Here is a 23,955-nt window from a genome sequence, read left to right as displayed (position 1 = left end):
GTCCTTCTTTTCGTATTAATAATTCATACAGTGATGTAGATCCACATCTCTATGAGTACTACTTTCTGGGCATTTAACTATGCTTTGTACAGTATTTCTCCTATTTATAGTACCATGAGTGATGGGTGTTCCATGTGAATTTGCTTTGAAGTGATGTCTTAATTGGTTAAATGTTTTCCTCATAACCAATATTACCTGCTGCTGATGTATAGCATTGTTATATAATCAAATGAAGCTTAGCACAGAACTGCTTAAAGATGGTAAAATTGATTTTGAATCAAGATTATATTTTCACTAGCGATTAGTTTTGTAATCTTGAATTTCTGCTGTGAAGTCCAGTGAGCTATATACAACTGAAATGTTAATCGATAAAAATTCTCACTAAAATACAGCCTGCACTATAGCATTGACTGTTTTATATGTAGTGTCATGTAGAATGATATTCCTATGACAATGTGTAATTGGATATATAAAGTAAAATTTCGAAACTAAATTACTTGATTTTAGCCCTTAAATTAGCAACTGTATCACATTCAGTAGGTAATGCTATTTTTATCAGAGTAAGACTCTTGTTGTGGCTGAGTTGTGGAGTCCATTTACTTTGGACAATTCATTTGAAGTTTCAGTGTGTCACAAAAATATTTTTTATGAGTGAGGAGCGAACTAGTTTTACTAGCCACTGTTATGCAGTCTGAATAGCCTGTTTACACTATGTTTCACTTTATTGGTAATGTGAATGTCATATAGTTTCTGAAATACCCCATAGGTTCTTTATTTGTAGAGCTTTTATATATCTTATTTCATGATGAATATTCTTGCATTTAAACTATATTATGTCTTTTAAAACTACTGAAAAACACAGTTCTATGTTATACACTTTTATTTTCATAAAAGTTAAAAATAATTACATTAAGATCAAAATAAAATAAGAAAACTAAAAATGCCTAAGTGCCAATATTTACAATTTTTGAAAATAAAAAGTAATTTATGATCACATTTTTATTTTGGCTACCTCCTGGTTTTCCCACTCAGCTGAGACAAACTCTGTCAAATATAATAAATTTTGTACAAATGGGTGCAATAAAACAAAACAGACTATGTCTATTCTAAAGCTCTATGTCATAATTTGTCATGTTAAGGTCATGCAGAAAATCTTGCAAGGACCAATCAGTTGTAGTTTGTCTTTGTGCCTTAATTATAAATGAAGTATGGGTAACACTCTCTCAAAAATGTACTTATACACTAATGAAATACATATGGTAAAATGAATGTTTGTACATATGGTATTTCAGTAAACTGAAAATGAATTTCATTTGCAATTAATATCTTACACTAGATTGCTTCAATAATACTGCAATGGTGGCAAGTATCACTGCCAGAATTGCTACACTCAGCATCTGGCACATTATTCGTCCATTAGTCCATGTAAACAAATGTAGTTAATGGCCTTCTACATGTTAGGTGCCAGCTTATCTCGCTTCCTTTTGTAAGTCACAATTATTTCCAAAATCCAGGATACAATGCAAAGAAGTGCAATCACATCTAAAGTAGCAATACTTGCCACAAAACTGTTGGTTATATCTTTCAGCAAACCTGGAATGAAATAAAAATTTGTTTCTAAATTGACAAAACAGTTTACTGGTACATAATTTTACTTTGTGATTAAATCATGCAGTTACACAGCAGTGTGAAGTGATATTTTTTCAGGATCACATAAGTGTATGAGTGTTGTCTATTTACAAAGGTATTCCAAAGCAAGATATAATGAATATGTAAATGAGATTTTATTTCTAAATTTCCCTCACCATCATAAATGGAAAGGATATATCTCTTATTTTATTTTATCTTTGCACTGAAGCAATAATAAATTAAATTTGTGCCAAGAAATTGCCAGTCAGTTCACATTGCTAACAATCTAGTACACTGTCTTATTCTCTATCTAGAACTTTCAGCTTTGCATTTACTCCAATGAAGAGAGACCAATGTGTCATTTGAAATAGCAGGCATTCATAAACACTACCAGACCCTGTTTTACATATTGACATATCTCTGAACGGCTCTAAGAATTAAGAGGAGAGAACTTTGAGATTATTTTTGACTAACAAATAGCGTAGCAATGATAAAATGCCATATTGTTCATCAGTAACAGCTGCTTCCAAGAGTATGGGAGGACTGATAACATATTGTTAACTGATTCATAGATATCTATAATTGCTATTGTAATACTAGTGTCGATTCACAACTGCACCTTCTTGATCCTCAATAAGATTGCCATTCATTATTCAAATTAAATTATTGCAACTGAGAACTTCATACTTTTCTTATGTATACAACACATCTGTATTATAAAACCACCAACAAGTAACCAATGAACCATTCCTCCCCCTGAAACTCGTACGCTATGATAATATAGCTCACATACAAGATGTACATGAAGCGTGAAAAAAGCAACAATTAGCTCTATCATCACTTGCAGAAGCAATCCTATCTGAGATATACTGCTCACAAGCATGTAGCTATAGTAAACATGAAGGCTGTCAATAACATATAAAGTTTCCTCTAATGTTCCAACAGGGTTTTAAATGTAGTGTGTTTGTTAATCACTCAACTGGGTTTGTGTTTAATAGTGATGTGTTTCTGAGAAAAATGATAGCATTCAAAGCATATCCTCTGATGATCAACATTTGCATACCTGGTTTGGTACATGAATTATTATTTTTCCCATACATCCCTTTTGAGTTACGACAGTAACATTATCTAGGTCTTTTACGACCTTCTAGGTTTCATGTATGGACATGTGGCTTGCAAGTTATTTATCTGTCCTACATTAGGCCTAACCAGTTGGTGGTTTGTTGGCATTGTGGATGTCAACAGTGCAAATGTTATCTCAAAATTTTAAGGATGATTTGCAGATATCTTATGGAGGTATAAGTATCTGCCCTATTGATTTTTTACAGTATAATAATCAACAACAGCTGAATATTCCTTTAGAAATATTTCTGAATATATCTCAATAAGCAGCACTAGGTGAAACTGAAAGAAAAATCGACACATTAAAAATTCTTAAGAATCTCTTAAGTTCTGTAGTCAGGACCGAATTAAAGGAAAAGGGTAATTCAAATCACCAATCATGGTAATTAGAACCTAAGATCCAGAGGAGGTAAAACATCCAAGGTCATCATTCAGAAATCTTCTTGCAAAACTGAAGTAATTGGAATTTAAAACTTTAAGTTGGAATATAAGTGCATTACTAAATTTTGTAAAGCTATCAAAATTGAAGAAATCATGAAACAGGCTTAACTACTTGTTCTAGTAATATCAAAAACTAGATGGAAAACCTTGGGATAGTTCATATCCAACAAACTGACTTATCTTTCCTGGAAAAGAAACATCAAGATCAAGCGATGTAATACCTTCCAAAAGAGGCAAATGAAATTTGGATAAGAATTGGCAACCAGCTACTGTAGCACAAGTATTAAACATGGTGGCGTATCTGTGCATATTAAAAATACTCTGAACCTAATCTATGAAGTTATAGATGTAAGTGGACTGTGCACAGAAGCAAAATTTGAAGCTTCAGTCATAATGTTTGTCAAAAGAGGAAATTATAACAGCTTCAGTATACTGCCTACCCAAAGCACAATGAAGACCTGTTTGTGGAGCTTCTGGAGGAACTGATACTCAAATACAAAGAGTACAAAATACTATTATTTGGTGCTAATATTTGGTGGTATCAATATAGACATTAGGTTTAAGAATATAAAGGTTGATCACTTGCTAAATACATTAAGATTCCTTAATTTAACTTGTGTAAATGTCAAACCCACATGACAGGAAGCATTTCTAGATAACATAATTTGTAATTTTCATCCAAACAAAACAGAATAACCACACTCAAGCTAGGCAGGTCGGATCTTGAGGGACTATGGCTCAGACAAACTTTTAACAGTAAGGCAACTGAAACTTCCATAGACTAGAAAAATTATGAGACCAATTGACGAATCAAAGCTAAACAAGTTGATATGTAAATTGCATTTAATAGAATGTGATAAAATAATAACAATTGCAGGTGTAAATGAAACCACCAACAAATTTCTATAACTGTTAACTAAAAATTTTGAAGCATGTTGTCCTAAACACTGCAAGAAAACATCAAAGCAAAATCGTTGCACCAAAAAGAAACTCTAAAAAGTTGGTACACCTCACATCTAAGTAGAATAAGAATCATAATGCTACTCTGTTATGATAAGTCCAAGCATAACAATGCTGACAAGGAAATGTATATGAAAGTGCAAAAGATTTACAGGTCTGAAATCAAGGCAGCTAACTGCAAAGCAAATGATAAATACATACTGAACTCAGTGGATAAATGCGAAGCTACATGGGAAATTATTAAAACAGAGACTAACTGTGATGATAAAGTATAGCAGACACCAATTCCACCTGATTTTCGCATGTACATTTTGTCAGTCCTCAATCAGATAACATCATAATGGAGAATGTGAGTGAGGAAGACGCACTGCTGCCAAAAATGAATAGTAAGCAGACAGACACACTTGTGTAGCTGAGAAGATGGTCAATGAATCAATAGCTAAGCTCAGTAATTCTAGAGCACAGGATAACTATGGCCTCTCAAATTATGTTATTAAATATATCAGAAATCAAATTGTAATGCCACTGACTAAAATAATCAACAAAATTTTAAATGAGGATAATTATTCAGAATGTTTAAAAATTTCTGTTCTTAAACCAGCACATAAGAAAGGAGATATAGCATCTCCAGATCACTATCGACCAATATCACGTATAACCTTAATATCTAAAATAATAGAATATTGTATGCATAAACAGCTGAATCAATATTTTGAACATAATGATACACACAGTATGATTTCAGATCCATATACTAGGCTTGCAAAGACACATAAAAGTTATGAATATCTTGGTCTTGTCTACTTCATCAAATTACCTGAAAATCCCCACACAGTGCCAGTAAATAAATTTGAAACTAGTCTTTCAAGGTGGATGAAAAGTAAAGAAATTTACTCTGCTCATGAGTTCATTGAGTATGTGACAAATGACCCACTCTCGTTATGAGAATGAGCTGTAAATTAACTGCAAACTATACTTATGCCACACTGTGCAACTATTTTAGTACTGTTTCATGTGCTTATTGTTAATTATCTGTTTGATTATTTATTTGTTGTTCACTGAACTATGTAGTTATTTATCTTGTAACTGATCTGTTAGGAAACTTCTTGTTTTCATTGACATTTGCACAAACATGTATTATATCGATCTTGGATTATTATTTTGTAGTTAATAACGTTTGTTGTGCCAAAGTTTATATTATTATTATTGTGTTAACACTAATAACACCAATTACATGTAAACATGCTCAATGTTTGAATAAAACATTTACATTAAAAACAGGGCAATGTGATATACAGTATTAATGACTTATTATCTACAGCAAACATAAAATTTCCCTATAGGTGTAAACATTGCACACACTGACTTCATAATGACAAACAGCAAAGGTGATGAATACGTGTGATGAAATGAAGTATTAGTTAGGATAAAAAAAAGGAAGTAGTAGTGAAACACTTTAATAAATGTGATGTCAAAATTTAAAATGGGCTGGTATACTTGTGTTAGGAAATACGAATAGCAGAGCTTAAAAGCTATTAAAATTTTGTGGGCACTGTGTAATGTATTATGAATGTTTAATTAAAAGTTTCTAGTAGAAGAATGTAAACCTGAAAGACACTGGGAGAGCTAGGCACAAAACTATGAGTAAAATAAAGGCACTGACTGAAATCCAGTCATTGCTATTCATGTTTTGACACTGATAATGATCACTTAGTAGTTATAACTGAATATAACATTACGGTTTTAAAACAACAAAGCACAACTGAAACTACATGAAGTATATAAATACTAAAATACGAAGATACACAGCTGAGGATTTAGAGCTGAGACAGAGAACATAAGCTATCAAACAGTGGGCTGGAAGAGAATACTATGTGCCACTGGAGATCCAGAAAAAGGATGAGGAATAAAAAGAAGAAATTCTAGTCAATGAGACCATGTATAAGATAAAACATACTTAATCTCACGAGAGAGTGAAACAGATTAAAAATTTTAGGTTTTGGGTAGACACAGAGAAGTGGAATACTATATAAAAACTAAATGTTGCACAGAAACTATAACTGCAGTACAGGAAAAATAAGTATTGAGATAGAAGAAAATCTACAAAAGGAAATATAAACAAGATGCACTGAAAAATTACATGACCAATATTGAATTTTAGAACACATAGTAAGACGATCAAGAACAAAGCATTGTCTTTGAGCCAGAAATGATTCCAATTAGATGGAATGAATTTACTGTACAACTAACTGGTAATAGAGATGATGTTAGAGAGATTACAGATCTTGAAAACAGTAGAATAATAATTAACAGATGGGACTGTCAATTACTATAAATATTCAGGAATGTCTAAAACATCTTGAACAATAACAAAGTGATTGGAGATGATAATATTACTGCTTGTAGTAGTTATTAAAAAAGCTAAAGACAAGTTGAAACAAAACTGTTTTGGGATAGAATACCAATAGCAAGATTTAAAAAGTGAAATAGTTACTATACCTGTGAAAGGAAAAACCAATATTATTCATATAATATAGCCTTGGGAATATTAAAACAGGAAAAAGAGTAAAGGTGTGTGCCCTCTCCTTATTTCATTTTTGTAAGCAAGTGAAATATAAATAACGAGGAAAGGGAATTAATAATGACAAACACATACAGTGCTTTAGACTTGTTGATAGTAACAGATTCATTATAATACACGAATTGTAGGGCACAAATTTTAACTTCTGCCATGGCCAACTACGAGCTAAGAATAAAATAAAATAATCAAAATGATGGTGACAGACAAATTAGATAGCATGAGAGAGCAATCCTTAAGGCAAGAAATGTATGTCTGAAGGATGTAAATGAATTCTACTGCTTTTGTAGTAGGTTAACCAACGACAGATTAAAGATAATAGGTATTAACTGAAGAGGGGTAATGACCAAGCAACTCATTAAAATATAAGTTATTTATTTATAAGCAGTAACTGCAATAAATAAATAAGGTAAAAGTTTGTCAACACATTTGAAATGGTTAAGCTGTGGTTGTGAAGAATGAACTCTGGACCACAAGGGAAGAAACACCAGAAACGATAGGCGTATGAATACGCAGGAAAGTCACAAAAGAATCGTGAAATGAAAGGAAATTTAGTAAGTAAATACCAAAAGAAGTAAAAGAGACTGTACATCATCACCACACAAAAAACAAAAAGTAAAGAAGGTGGAAACTGTTTTATGATTCATAAATCGAAAGAAACTTTCAACGAGCTCGAAATCCGGAAATATCTTAAGTAGGTGTGATCGCACAGTAATAAGGCGGTTACTTATTTCATCGCTGTCGCGTCTGCATAGCTAGCTTGATTCAAACAGTCACTGAAGCGTCTGTTTGAGTTATCTAAACACAGCTAAACCGAGTCCATCTTGTTGGTGGTTATTACAAGGAGAGAACTAACGCACAGTCAGCTTAACAGCAGATGCATACAAGCTGCTGGCAAGAATAATATATAGAATGAAGAAGAAAATCGAGGATCTGTTAGGAGACGAATAGTTTTTCTTCCGCAAAGACGCTTATTTCTTTATGTAATACGTAGATTGATAGTTTTCTGTGTAAAGTTGTACAAATGCGTTGTTTGAAGTATTACATAAAAACAGCAGTTAAGTAGTGCAAATGGATCAAATGGCTCTAAGCACTATGGGACTTCACATCTGAGGTCATCAGTCCCCTAGACTTAGAACTACTTAAACCTAACTAGCCTAAAGACATCGCACACATCCAAGCACGAGGTAGGATTCGAACTTGCAACCGTAACATTAAGTAGTGTAAGAGAAAGCTTTATTGTCCTAATATAAACGTATGTATATAAAGTAATGTAGAAGTAATTCTTGTCACTATCGATGTGAGTTTCCTAGCACTAATCATAATTTATTTTTTGTATACTTTATGCAAGTAACCTGCAGTGACCGACTTGTTCTGAAGGCTGTTCTTCATTATAAGACTTACGGGATACATTGTGTTTGAGTGAGTAAATGAGGGAGGTCTGCAGTCGGTGAGTGCGACGCTGTTTATCAATTGATAGGTTGAAGTCCAGCAGCCTAACATGGGAATTAAACGTCTTAAATGATGACTATATGTGGCTATAACGACTTGGACCAAAGGTGCAGAGGCACTTCGTGTCTACAAATGGTCACCGTGATGGCAGTCTCGGAAAAGTGAAAAGAGCGAAGAGATTGGGCAAAAGTGTACTGCAAGTAGATACGACGGCTCAATCACGCTTGATGTAGGAAGTTTAGAAGTCGCATACTGATAAGGTGCTGTCTACCATGTTTCAATTTTCAGAGGTCTTTCACAGTTACGGGCTGTGGAGATCTTGCTTCGCCACTAAAAGAATCTGCCGAATATGCTGTCAAAAACAATATTTTCTTGAGCAAACTTGAATTACTTCCGAGATATTGTCTTCTACGATTTATGTATTTTAGCAAAATCGAAAGCAACTATCCCTGTACTTCGGTTTTGGTCCTCGGAAGTGATTATGTATATCTGTGTGTATGCCAGTGCTCCAAAACAGCCACATCAAGGAAACTTAATGGTCTGAGATCCACAGAAAGATGATTACGAGGATACGACACGAAACACCGGCATTCTTAACTTCCAGCAGGCGTGTAACCACGTGAGGAGGAACTCTGGAGCACTTACCTATTAGAGGTCCGATGGTGATGTAAAGTATGCCAGACATGACTTGGTGTAGGCCATAGGCGGCGGGAAAACGTTCCTTGCTGCACGTCTCTCCAATCACGAGAGGCATGGTGCTCGTGACGTAGCTCCTGGAGAATCCCATCAGCACTGACAGTACAACAATTGGCGTGAACTCCACGAAGAATATGATCACTGAAATAAAACACGTGGAAATTGTAATTAGGGCAGCAACTGATTACAATGTCGAAAAATAAATGTACACAGTGGTCGTAAACAGTCTTAAAAACTTTTACAATTGTTCCAGAGTAGTTTGTGCTGAGAAGTAATTGATAAGAGAAAAAACTGGATGTGTTGCGCCGTTTCCGAGTGCAGAGTATATAGATAGATTCGTACATCCTCATAGTGTGCTATTTATTCACATCAGCATTCCTCAAAAACCGTTGATGAAAATAATGAACAAAAATCTAAATGACAAGATTGGTTTTTGCTGTGGACGGAGACGTGTGAAGGGAAATGCTGACGTAATCGGCGCTCGACGCTACCAGTAGAAAATGCAGCGTTTTACTTCACCACGTAATCTTGACACTACGACTGCTAGGTCTCTGGCGTTTGCAGAAATGAAAAAGCAGGGAAGTCGGAACGAAGTGTTCCAGACAAATCCAATATGTGACGCAACCGAACGACGGATACACTACCTGCATTTACCATTGTTAGCAAAGAGGTTCTCGCCACGCGTGAACTTGCAACGTTTTCCTTTCAATTCTTGGTGTGAGGTCGATAGACAGGCTGCTAGCTTGTTGATGTATAGAATATGTAATAATAAAACAATATTTAAGTATACAGCTCTAAAACTGACAGAACATTTACAATGTGCAGCCGATATTTTTTTCTTGGCGGTATTTCGATACTTCTTCCGTCCATATATCGACAATTTTTTCGATATGTCTAGGGCCGATTAAAAATATCAACAGTCCTATATGGAATATATGGGTTTTGGAGGGCAATATCGAGCGCTATGCACGATCTCGACACCACACGACTAACACCTCAGAAGACAGTTGTATTGTTTGCTTTGCATTACAGTCTCGTACAGCACGTCATGCGCCATGAGGCAGGAAAAGTTGAAAGGTGGCTACACTGAGTCACAGCGCCAGAGATTGCGCCAAAGAGTTTTATTCCACCGCCTCCACTGGCAGTGCTTGTTCAGAAGTTGTGGTAGTTACTGCTTGCGGAGAGGATGTTGATAGCTGTATTATTTGAGGCCATGTCGTGTGCAGTTGTTTTGATGGGCTAGACAGCAGATGTTGTTCGAATGGAGATGTTGTAATGATCAGAGTGTATTTTTAGTCAATATATATGAAGGTAAAAAACATTTTTTTATTTATTTTTTTTAAAATTTCCTAACTAACAATGCCTCTTGGTCACAGGTTCAGTCAACAAAGTATCTGGCTTGTGTTCAGGTATTAGACTGTAATTCGGGTTGCTATGTGCAATTATAGTATTTCAGTTTTATTTAATTAATTCGGTGTAAATGGTATTTAAAATATCTTGCCTTATTGAGGAAGAACCGTGCCAGATGTGTACGTTGAATCACACTTCCACACACAGAACAGTTACACTTGTGCCTTGTTGTTCCATAGTTTTTGTTTCGTAGCTTTTATAGTTGCTGGGGACTTAATTAATTAATTGTGGTAACGGAAATTTCCTTTCATTCTTTGTTGTTATTCTATGCAGTCAGATTGCGTACTAATACTAGTCAGGGCCAACCGGTTACGAGACAGCGTAACCGAACAGACAGCTAGTAAATCAAAAAATTAAAATTATTTTCATTATATTTAATTAAGCCCCCATGCAAAGTCCGCGTTCGCAAGTATCCTCAAGGACAGTGCGACTTCCGGCCAGAGTGGCCGAGCGGTTCTAGGCGCTACAGTCTGGAACCGCGATACCACTACGATCGCAGGTTCGAATCCTGTTTGTGATGTTGTGATGTCCTTAGGTTAGTTAGGTTTAAGTAGTTCTAAGTTCTAAGGGTGCATGGAGCCTCAGAGGGAAACGAACGTCATATCGTCATATCGCCCAAGCACCTAGCTTATGGTAAGTGGTGCCACTGGGCGATCGCCCTAGCACCTGGCTTATGGTATAGTGTGGCACTGGGCGCCCAACAACATCACGCCCCATTCGCGTAGCCGGTAATTTGCTCAGAGCCATTTGAACAATTTTGACATTGCGACTACCTCTTGAATACCAACGACAGATAGACGAGCGCTGTTACTGCCTTTCTTGACGTAGCAACAAAGAGGGCCCCGCCGACGGTGGTGCGCCCATCGACAATCTGGACACAAGACCGGCACCATGTTGTCTTTTCAGACAAGTACCGCGCCTGCGTACGGCACTACGATGGACGTCTCTGAGCGTGGAGGCTCGGAGCGAAACGAATGTCATATCGTCATATCGCCCAGGCACCTAGCTTATGGTAAGTGGTGCCACTGGGCGATCGCCCTAGCACCTGGCTTATGGTGTAGGGTGGCACTGGGCGCCCAACAACACCACGCCCCGTTCGCGTAGCCGGTAATTTGGGCAGCAGACATTACATTTCCGATGAGTTAAGCCGATAGCTGTGCTTAATGACGCAAGAGCGCAATTTGCTCGTGCTGTGCTGAACTGCCTCGACAGAGAGGGTGTTCAACTGTTGCCATGAGCATCATGTTCGCCGGATCTCCCACCAACTAAAAACATCTGGACATGGGTCGCTGAGATACCGCTCCCAGCCTCTACGACTGCAGAATTCTGGAACAGAGCTGAAGCTATATCTACCATCCCAGTTCATTTCGACTCACCAAGCGAGATGGCGCAGTGGCTAGCACACTGGACTCGCATTTAGGAGGACTATGGTTCAGACCCACATCCGACCATGCTGATTTAGGTTTTCCGTGATTTCCCTATATCGCTTCAGGCAAATGCCGGGATGGTTCCTTTGAAAGGGCTAGGCTGATTTCCTTCCCTAATCCAATGGGACCGATGACCTCACTGTTTGGTCCCCTTCAGATCGACCTGATGCCATATCAGATGGCTCTGAGCACTATGGGACTCAACATCTTAGGTCATAAGTCCCCTAGAACTTAGAACTACTTAAACCTAACTAACCTATGAACATCACACACACCCATGCCCGAGGCAGGATTCGAACCTGCGACCGTAGCAGTCCTGCGGTTCCGGACTGCAGCGCCAGAACTGCTAGACCACCGCGGCCGGCGCCATATCAGAGAGACTGTTCCTGCTAGAAGTGGCAGCTCTGGGAACTAAATGAACTTCACATTTAATCATGCATTCTTTCTACCATACTGGACTAGTGAATCCAGCAATGCTTCTCATTTGCTAAAGATGTATGGGAATTGGATGTATGTCCTAGTCTCCGTCTCCTCTCCATTTCTCTGTCCATCATCTCATCCTCCCTATCTGTCGTTCTCTTCCTCCTCCCACTCTCTGTCCATATCCTCCTCTCCTCTTTACGTTCATTTCCTCCCCATCTCTGTCCATCTCCTCTACCTGCCACTAGCCCTCCTTCTCTCTCAATTTGAGCCTTGTTTATTGGTGTTGCAAAGGAACCTCAACTAGAAACCGAAGTCACTTAAATGAATATCGATCATTGCTATACGGGGTATGAGAGACACATCTGCAGCTGAGGGATCTGTAAGGTTAGTAGCTTCAACGACAGTATTTTGCAGAAGTTTAATCTGCAGACGGGCAGGATTACAAAGTTTCAGAGGATTCAGATTCAGTGGTAGTATTCTAATCATAAGCCAAGAAGCCATAAATAAAACTTTCCTGTATTCTCTTAAAACCAACTGTAAGGAATAAAACGTAATAGCGCATTGTTGAGTATGCAAATTTTGGTTAAAAATTATATATAGGGATAAAGATATTATATAAGAAATTTGTCTTATAGTTTAAATGCACTGATTTATCAGTTAAAACTGACTGCTAGAAAGGAAACGAAAACGCACATATTCACAGCACAGCATTTTTTTCTCTCGCAGTCAGTTTTAACAGAACAACTGCACAGTGTTGTTTGGAAACGTACATAGACTATGCCCAACTGAATGTGCATTGAAAGGTACTTGATAGCAGCCATTTATGTAATGAGTCCATCAAGTAAAATTTTATATGAAGTTAAAGTGAACATCATTAGTTGGAGAGGGTAATGCATACAACTAGCACAGAGTGGGATCGCGAAAAGTTGTAAGCAAATTTTCACTCCCACGGGGGGCCATATAATATCCCTTGGCCCATAATAGCGGGTAGGAGTCGTGAATCGATCAGCTGATTATCGAGCAAAAAATTGAAATAAGTTGATCAAGAACTTTTTGAACCTTTTGCCAATAATTTTGTATATTCAATCTTATATATATTTATATACTATATATATTTAAAAATATGTGTTCTATGGTAGTCAAAATTTCACCAGAGTTGGGTGAAAATTTGAAGTAAATAGGTAAAGAATTTTCCAGATTTTTGGTAACAAGATTAAACAACGCCTTGTGTTGATATTTTAAGTATATATATATATATTTACATATATTACAAATATGTAGCCTATATACGTCCAAATGTTAATTAGAGTTCTGGGTGAATATCTGAAGTCAGCTGGTAAAGAACTTTTCGAGATTTTTGCCAACAAAATTTCTCTAATCATCCATGTTCGCAGATATGCAGGCAGTGCAAGAATTGTTTTGAGAAGTTTATTTGTTCTATCAGAAGGAGCTTTTACCAAATTAATGGATTATTACTTGTATGTCATTCCCCAGTACAACGATATAACATGTATGGAAAAAGAAAAGAAGATGGAGTGGTCTGCTTTTGTTGATTTGTACTATGCAACTGTGAGGCGAGAACTAGTTGTTAGCAAAGCTGGCAGTATGTAAGCAAACGAACTTTTTCTAAAGATAAGAACTCTGCAGGTGAATGGATCTCGAGCTTATTCGTCAAAATTACTCAAAGAAACAAAAGGTTAAGAACGCTATGCATCTCTTTAGATTTACACTACTGGCCATTAAAACTGCTACACCACGAAGATGACGTGCTACAGCTGCGAAATTTAACCGACAGGAAGAAGATGCTGTGATATGCAAACGATTAGCTTTTCAGAGCATTCACACAAGGTTGGCGCCGGTGGCGACAGCTACGACATGCTGACGTGAGGAAAGTTTCCAACCGATTTCTCATACACAAACAGCAGTTGACCGGCGTTGCCTGTTGAAACGTTGTTGTAATGCCTCATGTAAGGAGGAGAAATGCGCACCATCACGTTTCCGACTTTGATAAAGCTCAGATTGTAGCCTATCGCGATTGCGGTTTATCGTATCGCGACACTGCTGCTCGCGTTGGTCGAGATCCAATAACTGTTAGCAGAATATGGAATCGGTGGGTTCAGGAGGGTAATACGGAACGCCGTGCTGGATCCCAACGGCCTCATATCACTAGCAGTCGAGATGACAGACATCTTATCCGCATGGCTGTACGGATCGTGCAGCCACGTCTCGATCCCTGAGTCAACAGATGGGGACGCTTGCAAGACAACAACCATCTGCACGAACAGTTCGACGAAGTTTGCACCAGCATGGACTATCACCTCGGAGACCATGGCTGCGGTTACCCTTGACGCTGCATCACAGACAGGAGCGCCTGCGATGGCGTACTCAACGACGAACCTGGGTGCCCGAATGGCAAAACGTCAGTTTTTCGGATGAATCCAGGTTCTGTTTACAGCATCATGATGGTCGCACCCGTGTTTGGCGACATCGCGGTGAACGTACATTGGAAACGTGTACTCGTCATCGCCATACTGGCGTATCACGCGACGTGATGGTATGGGGTGCCATTGGTTGCACGTCTCAGTCACTTCTTGTTCGCATTGACGGCACTTTGAACAGTGGACGTTACATTTCAGATGTGTTACGACCCGTGGCTCTACCCTTCATTCGATCCCTGCGAAACCCTACGTTTCAGCAGGATAATGCACGACCGCATGTTGCAGGTCCTGTACGGGCCTTTCTGGGTACAGGAAATGTTCGACTGCTGCCCTGGCCTGCACATTCTCCAGATCTCTCACCAATTGAAAACGTCTGGTCAATGTTGGCCGAGCAACTGGCTCGTCACAATACGCCAGTCACTACTCTTGATGAACTGTGGTATATTGTTGAAGCTGCATGGGCAGCTGTACCTGTACACGCCATCCAAGCTCGGTCTGACTCAATGCCTAGGTGTACCAAGGCCGCTATTACGGCAAGAGATGGTTGTTCTGGGTACTGATTTCTCAGGATCTATGCACCCAAATTGCGAGAAAATGTAATCACATGTCAGTTCTAGTATAAAATATTTGTTCAATGAATACCCATTTATCATCTGCATTTATTCTTGGTGTAGCGATTTTAATGGCCAGTAGTGTAACTAAGACATTTGATTGTGTTGATCGCAAAATATTCCTCCAGAAATTGGACCATTATGGAATACAGGGAGTAGCTCGCAACTGGATCACCTCTTACTTAACAACAGACAGCAAAAGGTCGTTTTTCTCATTGTTGAGAATTGTTGTGATGTGAGGTCTGAGGGAGGAACAGTCAAACGGGGGGGGGGGGGGGGGGGGAGGGATCAGTGCTGGGACCACTCTTGTTTCTTATTTATATGTCCTGTAGCATTACGGTTAGTTCTAAAATATTTCTGTTTGCTGATGACACTAGCTTGGTAGTAAGGGATGTTGTGTACGACATTGGCTCTGTTTCAAATTGTGCAGTTCAAGACATAAGTTCATTGCTTCTAGAAAATAAACTAATGCTAAATCACACTAAGACACAGCTTTTACAGTTTCTAACACACAATTCAACAAAACCCGCGTTTTAATTTCACAGAATGAGCTTATGATTAGTGAAACTGAACAACGCAAATTTCTAGGTTTTCAGATAGATAGTAAACTATCATAAACGTCCAGGATGTTGTTCAAAGACTTAATGAGGCCATTTTTACTATTCGAATGATATTTGAAGTAAGTGATAGTTGGACACGAAAAGTCTACTTTGCCTATTTTTCATTCGCTTATGTCGTATGGTATTATATTTTGGGGTATCTCTTCACATTTTTAAAGGACATTATTGTGTCAGAAACGGGCGGTTCGGGCAATAAGTGGTGTTAGTTCGCGAACCTCTTGTCAGCCCCTGTTAACTAGCCTGGGTATACTGACATTGGCCTCTCAATATATATATATTCTTTAGCGTCGTTTCTTGTTAACAGTATCACCTTATTCCCAAGATTTAGTAGCTTTCACTCAGTTAATACTAGGCAGAAATCGAGTCTGCATCTGGATCGCACTTCCTTGACTCTTATGCAGAAAGGTGTACAGTATACTGCTGCATCCATTTTCAGTAAGCTATCACAAGAATTCAAAAACTCTAGGAGTAACCCACGCGCTTTCAAATCAAAACGGAAGTGTTTCCTCAGCGGTCACTGCTTCTATTCTGTCGAGGAGTTCCTTGAAAAATTAAGCTGATTCCTGTGTTATATTGTTGATTGCGTTTACATAAACTTATGGTCTGTCTTTTTTTTGGGTTCATAAGCATTTATTTCATCTGTTATTACTTTTTGGTGGTAATTTCATGTACTGACACGTTCCATGACCTTGGAGATCAGATCCTCAGTTTGGTCCTACAGAACTAGACGCGTAAAAAAAAATAAAATAAAAAAATGGCACTGAGCCAAAAATGCAGGTGCAATCTCATTCATGAATCTAAAAGTGTTCTCCAATAGCATTGAGGCTTACTTACTTGTTCGGAAGGACACACACGCTGTTGAACCCAGAAGGAACAGCAGCCTGTTCTTCGTGACCCCACAGGCGCCGATGATCGCCATACTAAGCCGTCCTGCCATGTCAGAGAAAGTCATCACAGACATGGCCAAGGCAGCGTCGTTACGAGAAAGTCCGGTGTTGAACAAGTACAGTGGAATCACCGTCATAAACATCATGTCGACGAAGAAAATCAGAGATATACCAACCAGAGAATTGGCTATGGAGAAATCTTGCATCAGTGTCAAGTCAAAGAGGTCCACAACTGCTGACCACCATCTGAAAAAAAAAAAAAAATTCTGTATTAGTTAACATGCACACCGTCAATACGAATTTTAAATACTTATTATTTAGCTTAATCTAATTTGCACACTGAGAACGAACAAGATGTGAAACTGTTTCTAAATCTCGAATTAAATTTTAAATTCACTATTTTGTGGCACAAGGTCGAGCTCTCTACTCCCCTTCCCCCTCTGTCTGTCTGTCTGTCTGTCTCTCACTCTTGGATATAATGACTAAAGCTCAAGTGGTGCTGTATGTTATGACCCACAGTTCATGTTTTCAGGTAAAGATTTCCCACTGGTTGTTCAGATTATGGCATCGTGTTTGCAACATATACTGATAGCGTGTTTCGTAATTTCATAGCAAGCTAGTGGAAAGATTAAAAGTCCCTCCAGCCTCATATCATTAAGTTTAGATAATTGGTGGAGTTCATTACTTGTTCATTTATGCATATCTGGATATCTAGGCCACCTCTAATCTACAAATAGTTCCTGTTTGAAATTATTTTTGTAATATAGGAACCAGTTACAGAGATTGTTTCTATTTAGTCTACATGCAGCTGCCAAAGTATAACAGACGGCGAGTGACTGAGATACATTGGCTTTACACACAAAAGGAACGGTTATTTGTTGGTGGTCTGAGGAAACCCTTTGCTCGAAACGCAGGTGACTGACAATGCGGACATACCGATCGGAGCACTGCTTCCTACTGGAGAGATCTCACTGTGAAAAATGCTCAAATGCATTAAGGTCATCAGTCCCTAAGCTTACACACTACTTAACCTAAATTATCCTAAGGACAAACACACACACCCATGCCCGAGGGAGGACTCGAACCTCCGCCGGGACCAGCCGCACAGTCCATGACTGCAGCGGCGCCCTAGACCGCTCGGCTAAACCCGTGCGGCCCTCACTGTGAAAGGCTTGTGATTGACAGAGGGGAGTCATAGTCAGCTGGCTTTCTGCACTACTAAAACAAATTCTTCCGCTAAAACTGAATCTCGGTGGGAAACGTAACGAAGTAGCTAACCTTCTTGCAGATCTGTGACCACCCTGACGCCAACTATAGATTGCTCGAGGGGTAAGTTTATTTGCCACAACACAGCTAACCGTCATCATGCCAGGCAAAACACCTTGAGAACGCTTGATGGGCACACATGTGTGAAAGTCTGGCAGTTTTTCAGCAGAAAGTTGGTACCCCAGAATGAGGAATCGAGAGCAGGCGAACTGCTGAGGAACAGTCGTCTATCGGCTGGCAGTGATAAGAAACGACGCCAAAATTTCAGCACTCTGAAAGCGCAAGCCGGCCGGTGTGGCCGAGCGGTTAAAGGCGCTTCAGTCTGGAACCGCGTGACCGCTACGGTCGCAGGTTCGAATCCTGCCTCGGGCATGGATGTTTGTGATGTCCTTAGGTTAGTTAGGTTCAATTAGTTCTAAGTTCTAGGCGACTGATGACCTCAGAAGTTGAGTCGCATAATGCTCAGAGCCATTTTTTTTGAAAGCGCAAGAGGGATAAAAAACTGCCTCAGAACAACAGAACCAGACAGTGGGGTTAACATTTTGGTAGACTAATACGATTCTGTGATCACATTCAGCAGACATTCGGGTGGAGACACTGTGATGAATGGAAATTCACGATGGTCCTTTAGAGAGACTTCCTTTTGGGACTTCATCTAAAGACTTGTTATTCAGGATCTGATGTGCGCTTGCCCTTGGTGCTAATCAGACCCTTTGATGACTTCAGTCTGCCCTATGTTGCTCTGATGCCCATTCCAGTCTTTGCTGGATTTCATTTCGGTCGACTACTTATTCTCACGAACATTCAGCTTTGTTTATTTGCTGGAGCCAGACTTTTTCCCCTAAGGTAATCCTGCTTTTGCAGTCTAATTCCACTATTGATCATTGCATTAACTCACCAAGTCGGTCTCATGATCACAGTCATCGCGTTCGAACCCGATCCCTTGGGTGTCCCTTTTGTAATTCGGCTACATGCAAAACTTCTCCCTTGGATGGAGAGCCGACACTTGGAGGATGCCCGCAGGAGGAAAGCGTGTTACCTGCGCAGCGGAGGGCAGCGCGGGCGTCAAGAAAAAGTACGGAGAGTATCCCCATGTTGTCTAATGAGGGCGCTGGCGCCGGACGACGCGCTGCGCTGACAAAATCGAGGAGTGAGCACGCCAGCTGCCAGCAATCTTTCCAAACGATTTTACAGCGTCGTGAAGTGTCTATCACTTCGTTAAAGATCATAGTTATTGTGATATTTAACATTTAAGTAATACACAGCGCGAAATTCGGGATGAAAAATAGGGGACGTTATGATTTTGCATTTGATGAATACTAGGTCACACTTTACCGTGTATGAAATTTAGCTAATAAATTGAAATTTTCCGTAGACCTGGGAGGAGGTCTATACGTACATCTACATCTATCTACATCTATACTCCGCGAGCCACCTTACGGTGTGTGGCGGAGGAAATGGATTTTATGCAGCGCACTGTTCACACCACAATAAAGCGAAAGAGAACTATTCATAAACAGTCATGTTTCATAACTGTTCAAGATATCGAAACGGGGTTTTGCAAATTATAGCATGCAAAGTGATGAGTAATTTTCCATGCAATTAATACACATGACTTTGTTGTCTACAGAAATAGTTTATTTTTTCAATGCAATACTGTAATTTTTTGTGAGGCACAAACTGACACAATGAGATTTCCCATAAACTATTGTCCTCTACGCTCGCCAATTGCTTATTTCGTGAAACACTCTGTTTCAGTCGGCCGGTGTGGCCGAGCGGTTCTACGCGCTACAGTCGGGAACCGCGCGACCGCTACGGTCGCAGGCTGGAATCCTGCCTCGGGCAGGGATGCGTGTGATGTCCTTAGGTTAGTTAGGTTTAAGTAGTTCTAAGTTCTAGGGGACTGATGACCTCAGCAGTTAAGTCCCATAATGCTCAGAGCCATTTGAACCATTTGAACTCTGTTTCAGGAGTCCTTAGCAATAGCTACTGCGTTAGTACCTATATTGATAAGGTGAGTTTGCGCATATCGTACTGTTTTCTGGCAAAAGAAGCAAAATCTAGATGTTACCCATAACTGATCATGCTTCTTCAAAGGAATAAAAGCTTAACAATTCAGACAAAAATAAATCGCCAATTCTGTTGAAATTTTGGCAGAATATTACAACCCAATGTATTTTTAACGGAGAATGAGTGGTACTGGAAGTTACTAAAGGATTTTCTTCCCGCAGTTCAATGATCTGACAAATGTAAAAATAATTCACAACAAATAGCTTGGCATATTTTTGTTCCAATCCCTATTCGGAATGCAGTCGTGAATTTCTTCATCTTAAATATCTTTTGATGTGTTAAATTGTATGTATTTATACTGTATTTTCACCTTAATGAGTAGTCTCAAGTGGTTCATAAAGTTATCACCTACATGTTTTCGTAACCTTGTTATATGCAGACAAATCTGCCTTAAAATGTGTTATTTCTGATAGAACAATGCTGCACTTTTGCTGCAGAGTAGAACTGAGGCGGTAAAACTCTTTTTCTGAGTCTGTGAACACACTAACGATTTTATTGCTCTTTGAAGTCTCTGATGAGTCAAAAGATATTTGAAGTGAAAAGAGTCGCCCTCTCACTCTGTATAGCGATAGAAATTGAAAGATAGTATGCCGTTTGTTGACTTTTTGAGCCACCGTCATAAGACACCTAGTCTGTCGTTTTCTCAAAGTCAAACACGTGAGTGACAGACGCTAAATGATACTGTGCATTTTAAAAACGTCCTCGATTGCTAAGTTTACATGAGGCACAACTTTCAGAACACGAAAACCGATTTTCGGAAACCGGTTTTCGCTGTCGTGTTTACATGTCAAGGCCTGCAGTACTGTCGCTAGACCGGTCAAATATTGATTTTTACTATTGTCAGTAGTTTTTTTTTTTTTTACAAACGGTTGCTTATTTAGTCAGCTGTTTCTCTTCAGTTAAATGTCAGAAGTAGACAGTTTCATCCTAAGTCTAATATACCTATTTCTTTTTCACTGAACAAAAAGTCATTGGACCCAGATTAGCCGAAACTCTTTATCAAGGCGTAATCTGACAACCCAAGCACTTTCCGAAGACGGTTGAAGGTTTACATGGGAGCAAAGAATCGATTGTGGAAGAGGAAACCCGGCAGCTATGCATGGACTTCCGAAAGTAAGTTACATATGTCGCCTCTCACGAAGGCCATTACGCAACAACAGTGTCGCATTGTCAGAAGGGAGTACAAGCTCGAGGTTCCCTGAAGATAAAGTTTTGCAGCAGCACGGATAGCGAGTGCCTCACAGCGTGGGAGTGAAATGGTGCAGCAACTGGAAACGTATTCCAAAGTCGAAGTACGCTGGACGGTACGATTCTTTGGAGCAAAGCGTCTAAGTTGCACACAGATTCACCGTGAAATCGTGTTGTTTTTTTCTTTTTTTATATAAAAGGTCTCCCTTCACCTCTCACAGCTCTTTCTTGCGCTCTCCAAAACTGCCTCCATCGGCGAGCTTCACTGCTTTAGTTAAATTAAAACGGAGATGTCATATTCCGACAAAGGGTGATTCATAATCTTCACCTTTACAGCAATAAAAACGCAACCGAGTGATAAGTATATAAAATGAAATAGTAAATTTTCGTCAGGGTCCATGTGTCGTGATGAAAGTTCCTTGTGGTGAACTGAGCCTTCTTGATACATAGTAAAACGGAAACTGTATTTCTTTATTTGAGAAACGAATATCTTGACGTACTATTCCTCTTCTCAAAACCAAATTAAGAACTAAGGACAAAACCACAATGAGCTGCAAATGGACGGATTGACAGTCGGGCAGTAGAGTTTAAAATTTGATCCTTATTTAAAAGATTCGCTGGATGCTATAGAAAAATAATAATCGTTCTCAAGGGACTTTGTCGCTAACAAAATAATCATCTTCCAAATCGAAAAACGACGGAAAAATTGAAAACAAATGACTATAACTTGGCATGGTATATCCTTGCTGACACGCAGAGCAAAAGTTCAGCTCCAGAGGTTACATCATATTGCAAAATAAAATAAAATGAAATGTACCTTCAAATAAAGGATATAAAAGTTTCTTCCGGCTGTTCTACAGGTCCAGTCTTAGGCAGTGTCATTCAGCACACAAGCCGCCTACCCCCAATAAACAAGGTGATCCTGACCGCAGTGAAATGGCGCTAAAAATCTGATCAAGCGGCACAGGTGTGGCTGATGCTTATCGGCAAGGAAGACCATCGACATCGACCACAGGAGACAGGACAGTGTACAGGTTATCTTTCCGGCAAGCTGAAAGAACACCTGGAGCGAGAGAGATTTTCCAACAACGGTTCTCGAATAGCTCGGTCATCAAGAGCGGACGTCTGTCGTCGAGGAACTGAACGATTGATAGACTCTGCAGACAACTATTTTCGGAGACTTGACGAAGATTTTGAAGTATAATAAATAGGTATCATGTATCTGTGTCACTTTGAAGTGAATTGAGGCATTCAATAAAAATTGCTTAAGCTAAGCTGAACTCACGGTACTGACCGACCGCCGTGTCATCCTCAGTCTATTGGCGTCACTGGATGCTGATATGGAAGGGATGTAGTCAGCTCATCGCTCCCCCGGCATTCGTCAGTTTTCCTGATCAGAACCGCTACTTCTCAGTCAAGTACCTCTTCAATTTTCCTAGAAGGGCTGAGTGCACCCCGCTTGCCAACAGCGCTCGACAGACCGGATGGTCATCCATACAAGTGCTAGCCAAGCGCTTAACTTCGGTGGTCTGACGGGAACCGGTGTTACAACTTCGGCAAGGCCGTTGACTAGTAATAAAAATTACTTGGACGGCTCAAATAACATGTAATTTAATTTTTGAAGTCGCCACATAGCAGTGCATTTCCACAATCGAAAGTGGGTGTTTACGTGACCAACCAGAAGTGATATTGGGAAATAGGTTTACGAAATATGATTTGAGGAGCTCCATTTAAACGTAGTGACTATAGTCTTCTGTGTTTTTCGGTTTGTGTAGGTCTTTTCAGAGTCGTTGGTCTCTAACTGAGAACTCGTTTTACTGTTTAAGAAATTGATTGTTGTTAAGATACTGAACTAGTGTTGCTAACTTAAGAAGTTGGAGCTTAATGCGTTTTACCTTCTGGTGTTCCTGCCTGCTGCTGCTCTTGGTGATGGGCTGTCTTTTAGAGAGCTCGCTGGTCGAGACGGCTGTATCTGACTGTTGAGAGTCCCAGCACTGTGGTGGGAAGGTTGCTTCTGCTGTCACAATACAAAAAAAATATTTTATCATTTCGTTAACAACATAACGTGGCGAAACATATTAACTTGGTAACGAAATGTTTTTGAAATAAAATGTCATGTTACCTACATTTCAACAAGTCTTTGTTTCACAGCATACTCCTTAAGTTACATTTGTAAGCAATGATTTTGAGAAAGTACCGCTATCGACGTATCCAGCTAAAATTAATGAAAAAAAATTAAGTACCTATAAGAAGAGGAGGAAGTAAAGTCCACAAGTCTAGTGGTCGTGTGATTTTATTTCAGTGATTATAAAATGAAGTTAAATGAATAATGAAATAAGCAATACGAGCACACTGTTGTTTCCTTGTCATTTCCATGTTGTACATCCTTAAGCTTGGATATTCGCACTGATTCGGTGGGTTGTGTACTGTTTGATGCAGCCACTGCATGACCTATGAAGGTGTAGCGTGTTATTCATTAAAAGCAAATTGTTCATGGAAATAGTTTGTCTTATTTTTAGACCACGGATTACAACAGTACGCTCCGTAAGAATAACTTGTAATACAGCCGCGGTTCACTGTTGCAATATAGCATGAACTGTCTACTTTAAGACATCGCCGCATGACATGGTGCATATGAGAAACGTGGAAAGGGAGGGTGGCACCCAGATGAGGCTTTCTGTCGTAGGTAAAATATTTGATTTATTGGAGATTCAGACGTCATTATTGACCTTTACGT

General features: G+C 39.2%; 1 protein-coding gene across 2 annotated transcripts in view; it reads right to left on the bottom strand.

The window, feature by feature from the left end:
• Positions 1-896: 896 nt before the first annotated feature.
• LOC126474084 (monocarboxylate transporter 7-like) overlaps positions 897-23,955 on the bottom strand; it is a 150,967-nt gene continuing 127,908 nt past the window's right edge. The window contains exons 6-9 of one of the 2 annotated variants that reach the window (XM_050101495.1): positions 23,114-23,232; positions 16,642-16,940; positions 8,828-9,019; positions 897-1,593 (exon numbers count right to left, since the gene is read on the bottom strand). In XM_050101495.1, the coding sequence (XP_049957452.1) occupies positions 1,451-1,593; positions 8,828-9,019; positions 16,642-16,940; positions 23,114-23,232 (753 nt within the window). In that variant the 3' untranslated portion in view covers positions 897-1,450. Of the gene's footprint in view, positions 1,594-8,827; positions 9,020-16,641; positions 16,941-23,113; positions 23,236-23,955 lie in introns of both variants that reach the window. The other variant, XM_050101493.1, reaches the window with a different exon arrangement.

This window comes from Schistocerca serialis, chromosome 4, assembly GCF_023864345.2.
Source record: "Schistocerca serialis cubense isolate TAMUIC-IGC-003099 chromosome 4, iqSchSeri2.2, whole genome shotgun sequence".
NCBI lineage: Eukaryota > Metazoa > Arthropoda > Insecta > Orthoptera > Acrididae > Schistocerca > Schistocerca serialis.
The sequence above is the reverse complement of the archived record's forward strand: the minus strand, read 5'-3'. Positions and strand labels throughout refer to the sequence as shown.